The following is a 9,422-nucleotide window of genomic DNA, read 5'->3' as shown; positions in this document are numbered from 1 at the left end:
GTGTTTTCACCAACGGTTCGACACGACCATACAGTGTCTCCTATCCTATTTTATTTTCTTTTATCAGTTTACTTTCCTGTTTTGTTACTCTCTCCAAACTCAAGTTGGTTAGTACCTATCCTCCTTGAGTTTGAGGGGGGCTGTTAGTATATTATTGTATATTAGTGATGTTAGTATATTAGTGTTAGTATCTTTAGTATATTATGTACATCTAGTAGTGTTAGTCATAATTGTTAGTGTATCATTATGTCTAGCTTTCATAATGAGTGTTCCCCCTTTGCTTTATGCTTTCGGTGCTAATTGGCACCCTATGTATCTTTTCCTCTCTATAAAAGAGAGTGCACATCTCCTTGTAATATATACAATAACATACAACAATCAATAATACATCAATAGATACATTATTCTCTGTATTTCTCTCTTTATACATTGAATTTAACAATAATATTTAATTAATTTCAAAATCTCAATTCAAAAGAATTGGAATCGAGGGAAAGCGGGCCTGGACAAAATTTTTGGTGGGTGTATTTAGGAATGAGTGTCATGTTGTGTTATTTGGGGTTGGTATCAAAATTTATCTCCATACTAATATAACTTGTTTAATATTTTGTGTAATCGTATATTGTCATTTTCATTCATAGCATATCATATGAAAAAATTTCACAACTACCTAAAAATATCAAATGTTTGAAAAAAATTAAAATTTTTCTCCACAAGTTAAATTTAATGAAACTAATCTTTATGATTCATAAGAATATTTGATTTCAACTCAATTTTATTTTCTACATTTACAAAAATCATATCTTGTTATTATATTTTTTTATTATCTTAACTCCAATAGTAGACAAAAAATTCATTATCTTCAATTAAAAACAAAAATAAAACATATATTATCCTTAAATTCTTATTTCACATATTTTTTAATAAGTTAAATGCAATTACATAAGAGATTAAACAAATGTCATGCCATCTATTAGTGAAAATAATATTAAAATGTGCCCCTAATTTTTCATTAAATGAATTATTTATATCAATTTCGTGTTTGTGTAGGTTTGACTCCGCCCTTGGTGCTATCAGGTAGTGTCATTTATGGACTTGTGTCAAAAAAATTACCAATTCCAACCCACTGATGCTGTCGTTTGCATACCAAAATATTTTATTTAAAACCAAGTAAAAACAACTGCTTCGTAGAATTGCGGTTAAGACTAGGTGTCGATCCACAGAACTAATGATGAATAATTTAATTTAAAAATTTATATTTGTTTGTGAATGTTTGGAGTGAAAATTAAACTAATTAATTAAACAAAATAAAACAAATATCTTAGAATTTCGAATCTACCCCTACTAACCTTATAATTAAGAGTAATTGTACTTAGTCTTTAGAAAATCATTGATTTGGATACTGTGATGTAAGTTGATCATAAATACATCGTCAAGGGAATTTGTATATCAAAACCAGAAAGCCACGAATTTTTGCTTAGCATGGACTGTCACCATTAAACTACGCTTTGATGCACGACCTATCTTCCTAGGTATGATTCGTCTAACAATTCTAGTATACAATAGTGAAAATCATTGTATAACATGATTTGAATAAAATATTTATTATACAAAAAGATCCAGAGTTATATAACTGTATCCAAATCAAATCAAAACTAAAAATACTAAATACAACTTATCCTAATTATTTGATCAAAATTTTATCTCTATCCTAAAAAAAAATTACCATACTCTAATATTTATAAACTAAACACTCTCACTTTGGGCCGAAGCCCTCCCCTCTGCCTGGAGCTCTCTACTGAGCTATCTCCCTTCTTCTCCCCCTTCTTTCTCTTCCGCTTTCTTCTCCTTTTATAGAAGAATTAACCTGCAAATAAAACAAATAATATAATAATAAAATATTTTATTATATATATAATTGTTGATTGTTGACGAGGGGGTGTGGGAGGCATGGCCGCCCCTCTTTCTTTCTCTTTTCCTTTCTGTTATTTTCTTTTAAAATTCCCAAATTTGGTGCGTCTTTGGTAGACTGTATAGTAATTTATTGTAACTTTATAATATAATAATATGTAAAATATTTAAAATATATTATTTGGATTAATTTATATATAAATACTAAAATATATAAAAACACATAAAATTATATAAAATTATTAAATAATACAAATTAATAAGTTAATAAAATGTGTTTTAAAAGATCAAATGTATAATATTTAAGCTATGATGACCCACTAATTTTGTGCACAATTTAAGTTACAGAACTTGTTTGGAATGTGAATTGACTTTTTAATTTTTTATTATTTTAATTTTGGATTAAAAAGTTTCATTTGAAATATATTTTTTAATTTTTTTAACTTCTTTAAGAAGAAAAATGAAATGATTTCTATTTAGTTAAAATAAGTTATTTTGCCCTATGCACAAGACGTTATCCCAAACAAAGCCTCTCGTGTTCAAAATTTTCACCCTTAATTAGAAGGGTGCAACAATTAGGGATAGATGGGCCAAATAATAGCAATTGGATCCGGACCATAGACTAGCCCGGAAGTATACGTAGGCGCTGACGTTAGCAGTCACACTAGTTTTTCTAGCACTCATCATATCTTCCTTCCTCCTCCTCTGTATGAGTTCACTTCTCATCATCACACCATCTCCATGCTATTACTACTGCTCTTTCACCATATCTAGAGAGAGAAAGAGAAGAAGAGAGAGAGAGAAGGAAATGGAGAAAGTGGAGAGTATGACGTCTTGTGTAATCGTGTATTGTCATTTTCATTCCTAGCATATCATATCAAAAAATTTCACAACTACCTAAAAATATCAATTGTTTGAAAAAAATTAAAATTTTTCTCCACAAGTTGCTGGAATAGTAACAAAGATGTTTTCAATAACACAATTTTGGATGCTGATTTGGAAGATTTGTCTTTCAAAGGATGTCAGTTTACCTGGTTTAACAAGAGAGGTGGGGATCAATTCATTACATCTAAAATTGATAGAGTCCTTGTCAATGAAAATTGGCTTAATTGTTATCCCAACTCTTCTGCTATGTTCCTGCCTGCTGGGATTTCTGACCATTCTCCACCTCTTGTTACCATTGATCCTAGAGGTCCCAATCTTAGGAAGCCCTTTAAATTATTTGATTTTTGGGCTGATCATGCTGACTTCATACCCATTGTTAATGAGGTCTGGAGAAAATATGTTAAGGGTTCTCCTATGTTCAGGGTTTGTCAGAAACTTAAAACTCTTAAACCCATTTCCAAGAGTCTTAACAAAAAGGAGTACAGTGAAATTTCTACTAGAGTGGTTCATGCTAAAGAGCTTCTTCTCTCCTCTCAGATTAGGCTTGACAAAGACTCTCTGAATAGTGTCCTTCAAAATGAGGAGAGGGCGGCTTGCGCTAAATATGTGGATCTCTGTAGTGTTGAGGAAAAATTGGTTCATCAAAAGTCTAGAGTCCAATGGCTTGGGCTTGGGTATAGAAATTCTAACTTCTTCTTTAGAGCCATCAAAGGCAATGTGAATAAAAGCAGGATTAGCAGTGTCATGTTGAATAATGGGGATAGGATTACTAAGAGTGAGGGCATCTATGCATCTTTTGTAGATTCCTTCACTGACCTTTTTGGGAACCTTTTTCTGATAACTATAATGGCTATAATAGAATCTCAAATCTAGTCACTAAAAGGGTATCTGTTGACCAATTTGATATGCTCTCTAGGGATGTCTCTGATAAGGAGATTATTGAAGCTTTTAAGTCTTTGAAGGCTAACAAAGCTCCTAGCTCGGATGGTTATTCTGCCATCTTTTTCAAAAAATCTTGGGAGGTGGTTGGGAAAGAGGTTGTGGAAGCTGTTAAATCATTTTTCGTTCTGGTGAGCTCCTTCAAGAGCTCAATAGTACAACTATAGCCCTTATGCCTAAAGTTCCAAATGCTGAAAAAGTTGGTGATTTTAGACCTATATCTTGCTGCAATACGTTGTATAAATATATATCTAAAATCATTGCTGATAGGATTAAGTTTGTCTTACCTAACCTTGTCGATCCTATGCAATCTGCCTTTGTCCAAGGTAGGAGAATTTCTGATAATATTTTCTTGTCTCAAGAACTTATGAGAGGCTACCACAAAAAGTCTCCATCTCCTAGATGCACAATGAAAGTGGACATTATGAAGGCTTATGATAATGTTAGATGGGACTTTGTTATTGATGTTCTGAAAGCTATGGGTTTCCCATCTAATATCATATGCTGGGTTAAGGCTTGTATGACGAGCCCATCTTTTTCTGTTTGTATAAATGGGAGTTTGCATGGGTACTTTAAGGGGGCCAGGTGGTTGAGACAAGGTGATCCGATGTCTCCTTATCTGTTTGTCCTGGTTATGGAGATTCTGGCTAAAAAGTCTACTCACCCTGATTTTCGCTTCCATTGGAGGTGTGGTAAGACTAGGATTGTCAATCTTTGTTTTGTGGATGATTTGATGATTTTTTGTAAAGGGGATGTATTTACTGTTAAGGCTATTAAGGATGGGCTAAATGAATTCCAAAGTCTTTCTGGTTTATCCCCTAGCCCTAATAAAAGTCATATCTTCTTCTCGGGGTGTGAGAAAAAGTTGCGTGATGAGCTTATGAACGTTGTCAAATTTAATGAGGGATTCCTTCCTGTTAGATACTTGGGTGTCCCTCTTATTTCAACTAAGCTCAAATCTAAGGATTGTGACCAGCTGGTGGAGAGGATTACTAAGAGAATTAAAAGCTGGACTAATAGATATCTCTCTTATGCTGGTAGAGCTCAATTGATTAAATCGATTCTTTTCTCCATACAAGTGTATTAGTCTTCTTTGTTTATCTTGCCTAAGAAGGTTATCACTGCTATTGAGAGCCTGTTTAGATCCTTCTTTTGGTTTGGTTGTGACCTTAGGAAGCATGGTGCTAAAGTCTCTTGGGAGAAGGTCTGCTCTCCTAAATCTGAGGGAGGGTTGGGGTTTAAGTCTCTTGAAGTTTGGAATAAGGCTGCTATTGCTAAGCATGTCCGGTTCGTCTTCTCAGGTGGCGAGCAGTCAATGTGGTGCCAATGGGTCAAGTCCTATTTATTGAAAGGTAAAAGTTTTTGGAGGATCAAGATGCCTAGTGACCTCTCTTGGGTCTGGAGGAAACTACTATCTCTTAGACCCATTATCTTCCCTTTGATTAAATTCAAAATAGGGAATGGCATGAGTGCTTTTCTTTGGTTTGATAATTGGCATCCTCTTGGGTCTTTGTGGGTTAAATTTGGCAATAGAATTGTTTATAACACTGTACTTGGCATGGATGCTAAGGCTAGTAACATTATCCATAACAATTCTTGGAATTGGCCTTGTGTCACATCTTGGGAGGTGAAGGAACTGATTGATCATACTCCATCAAATGTCATCCCTACCTCGGGTAATGACCAAATTACATGGGCTATTTTCCCTGATGGCAAATTCTCTATTAATTCAACTTGGAATTTTCTGAGAAAATCCTTCCCTAAAATTGGTTGGGCTAGGTTATTATGGGGGCCTTATAACATTCCGAAGGCTAGCTTTATGACTTGGATAGCGATCTTAGGTAGATTGAACACTGGGGACAGACTACAGATGTTTGGTACAAACCATCCCACTGACTGTGTTTTCCGTCATGATCCTATTGAGAACCATAATCATTTGTTTTTTGAGTGCCCTTTCTCTTGTAGAGTTTGGGAGTGTATTAAAGGTAGGCTTAATGTGGATTGGCCTAATAATCCTTGGCCTGAGATTATAGACCATGTGTTAAGATCTGCTGGTGGTAAAACTCTTAGAGCAACTATTTCTAGGCTTGTTTTTACTTGCATTGTGTAACATTTGTGGTTTGCTAGAAACAATAGAATATTTAGTAAGGAGTTGACTACGGAAGAGGTTGTTATAAAATGTATCGTGGATATGGTTAGATTTCGAATGATGTCTATTACTAATCTGACAAAGCATTCTAGTGACAGCTGGTTCTTGAGCTCGTGGAGGCTTCCCCATACTATCATGACAACTGCAGCCCCTGGAATGAGAGTTAGGAGTTCCGTAAATGTGGGTTGAGTGATGGTAGCATATATTGAGTGTTTTCTCTCATTAGTTTGCTCATTTTGCAGATTCATGGAAAAAGATCATGCAGTGTTCAATGTGAAGATCCTATACTTGTGGGTTGAGAGTCTTGTGAGGGCAATATATTACCACACCTATACTTCACCAGCCATATTTAGGAGTTCTAACATATATTTATGTATTGTTATCTCTTTTATATGTAGGTACTTGGAGCAGTAGTAGTTTAGTGTTTTCGAGTGTTGTGAGGTTCTAAAAAGTGGGTTGAGTGTTGTGAGCTCATATAATGTGTGTTGTAGCAATGTGCTGGATGTTACTATGGTTAGCCACATAATGTATAGGCTATGCTCATCTTTCTTTTATTTCTGGACAGGGTTTGCTAATGCTTGCACTACATGTTGGAATATCCTGCTGGAACATCCGAAGCTCTTTGAGGTTTTGATGCAAGGTTTGACTAGTATTGGAAAGCATAATATTTTGGTTGAATGGCTGCTGTTTCGACTTGGCTGCTGCAATTGGCTCACTACGATTGGGAAGCCGTGTACAGCAGTTTCTTGTTTGGTTCTGGAGTCTTACAATCGCATAGTTTCGGTTGCTATTGTCATTGTGTGGAGGGCTACTTGTAGCGCTGATGGAGTCAAGAAATTTTTATTTATGTGTATTTTAATTATAAAATTGTGTAATCCTTCTTGTTTTTATACCTACCTTTGCGGGGTGTGTAAAAATTATGTCTTGTTTTACTAGTTTTGCTGTGATGGATGTTCATGGTCCACATTTTCAATAGGGCCCATGAACATTTTCTCGTTGATTATTAGTCTCTTTGCCTGTTTAGTTGTTGGGCTGTTGTTTGTTGTCCGGTTCACATTGGACATTTGTTTTTGATTTTTTGTTTACAGGTCTGTTTCCTTTTCTTGTTTGGATATGCATGGTTGCTGTCCATTTTTTTTTTTGATCCTTTGTATAGTTCTGGGTAGTGCCTTGGGGCATGCCCCTTGTATTCTTGTGTTAGTTTTTTGTTTTTATTTTATGACTTACTTACCAAAAAAAAAAAAAAAATTTAATAAAACTAATCTTTATGATTCATAAGAATATTTGATTTCAACTCAATTTTATTTTCTACATTTACAAAAATTATATCTTGTTATTATATTTTGTGTGGGTAATTTTCTGACCACACTGCCCGCTTAGTAATCAGCTGGAGAGCACCGGCAGAATAGATGGCTTTAGCAAACCTGTAACAGAAAGAAAAGGCTCCGGCGATGGCTCTTCCACCCGGGGGCACTCCGACGATCAAGTCAGTATATCTCTCAAAGATAATCAAGTGCTAAACTCACAAGCTTGAGTATAAAACTGTGTACCTTAGACCCACGGGGGTGCCTTTCTTTTATAGTTTACTCAATCCAAGTCCTACTAGAAGCCTGACTTCTATGGACTCCAATTTAGTACTTACTTTGGATTTCTTAGGAGATAAAGATAAACTCCCTAAGAGCTTTATCCTTATCTTAGCAAAGTCTTCTCCTTACTCTAGGACTCTTGTCCCTTATCCACTTATCTCGGATTCCGATATCTTCGAAGATAACCTTGGCCTCGCCAAGATAACCTCGGCACAACTACCATGACACGTGGAACCTCGGCTAACACGTCGGCGTCACCATGCCACGTGTTGGTATTCAGAAAATACATCCCCACAACTGCCCCCCTAGGTTCTATTACCTCGGCATTCTGAGGTGATGGAACCTATATCTGTATTTTCTTCCAGTACCTCGGCGTGAGAACTCTTTGGCCGAGATCATTCATTTTAGGCCGACATGCCTTCATCAGAGAACAAGAACTCAAACGAACTCCCCCACGCGCATGAGCTGTCATGCACCTCTTCTCAACTGTTCCCCTTATGTGTTCTATCTTCATTGGCCCGTGTCTGTGACGCGCTTGTAAGCCGTCTTTCATCCGTCTGCGCCGTCTGACGCACGCGTTCCTCCAGGCGCAATAAATGCCGTGTTTTGCCGCCGTTTCAAGTTTTTGATAAAACTTTACTCTCTTCTTCGTTTCTTTACTTTTGCGTTTGATTTTCTAGTTTTCTCTCTCTCTCCCAAATCCGCCATTGCTCTAGCTTCAAGCTCTGCAACCGTTTTCATTCTTCCATTTCAGCGAGGGTTTCGCCGTTTCGTCGTGTCTACAACCGTTGCCTTACTTCGGCGACTTTCATCCCGGCTTCATTTGTTCTGGTAAGCCTCTGTTCCTCTCATTCCCAATTTCTTCTATGTGCTTTCGTTTACTTACTGCCATTATTGCTCTGTTCAAACCTTTGATTTGCTGAACTACTTATCTGGATGCGTCTATTCCATGATTTTACTCATATTTTGAACTTTTGCATTGTTTCAACACTTTTCTTGCCACTGTTCTTGACCTTTTACTTCTGTATTCTTCATGTTCTTGATAGCCCATCTTTGTTCTTGTTTCTGAAATTTCGCCTTTATTTTCTGTTTTTTTTTGTGTCTTTTCCAGATCTCTGCCTTCTTTCAATCTTTGCCTTCATAGATTTAGGTTTGGGCTTTGTCTATAGAACCTTCAATTTTTAGGGAAAACTGAAATAATCCTTACCAGCATATACCTAGGGTTTCGCCGAGGTCCTGATAACCCCTTAAGAACACATTTCTTTCTGAAACCTAGCCCTCTGTCTTTAGGCCGACGTTATTGGTATGTGGAGACATAGGGTAGATACCCCGACCAAACTTGAGTACTTTAGGCAGCAGTTCTCTATTCCTGCCGATGTCCATCTGAGGCTAGCTGAAGATAATGACTCTATCATGCCCACAGATGATTCAATGCCCTTTCCTATAGTAGCTTTTACTGAGTGCGGACTCCGGCTCCCACTTAACATTCTCTTCCGCGAAATTCTTCACTTTTACAAGTTGAACCCTATGCAACTTGCCATAAACTCTTATCGAGTGATCAATGGCATCATAGCTTTAGCTAGGCAGGAGAACGCTAGGATTACCCTGGCCGACATTCAATACTGTTATACCATGTGCCCCCTTAGCCTGAAGGAAAAAGACTTCGTTTATTATCTTAAGCCGAGGTCGACAGAATACAAAATCGTAGCTGACCTCCCAGACTCCAACAAGGGGGCTGGAGATGACTATGTTATTGCTTCGGGAAATTGGGAGTTTGGCCCAGACAAGGACGCCCATCTCTACCCTCTTCCCCGATCTATTAAAGAGGGCAAGGATAAGAGCCCAATGTCAATACTTTAGTTGTTTTTGTTCAAGTCTTCAATAATTTATCTGTTTCTAATGTTTGTCTCTTCTTATAGACGTTCGTAAGTTACCAAAAGACTTTCGCCAAT

The 9,422-nt window shown here is 36.6% G+C and overlaps 1 protein-coding gene across 1 annotated transcript; it reads left to right on the top strand.

Moving 5' to 3' along the window:
• Positions 1-3,042: 3,042 nt before the first annotated feature.
• LOC145795852 (uncharacterized) lies at positions 3,043-3,902 on the top strand. Its single transcript, XM_082880779.1, has 2 exons — positions 3,043-3,571; positions 3,670-3,902. The coding sequence occupies exons 1-2, from the start codon at positions 3,043-3,045 to the stop codon at positions 3,900-3,902; spliced, it is 762 nt and encodes a 253-aa protein (XP_082736905.1).
• Positions 3,903-9,422: the final 5,520 nt, after the last annotated feature.

This window comes from Camellia sinensis, chromosome 7, assembly GCF_055761805.1.
Source record: "Camellia sinensis isolate YWXY chromosome 7, ASM5576180v1, whole genome shotgun sequence".
NCBI classification, from domain to species: Eukaryota; Viridiplantae; Streptophyta; class Magnoliopsida; order Ericales; family Theaceae; genus Camellia; species Camellia sinensis.
The sequence above is the reverse complement of the archived record's forward strand: the minus strand, read 5'-3'. Positions and strand labels throughout refer to the sequence as shown.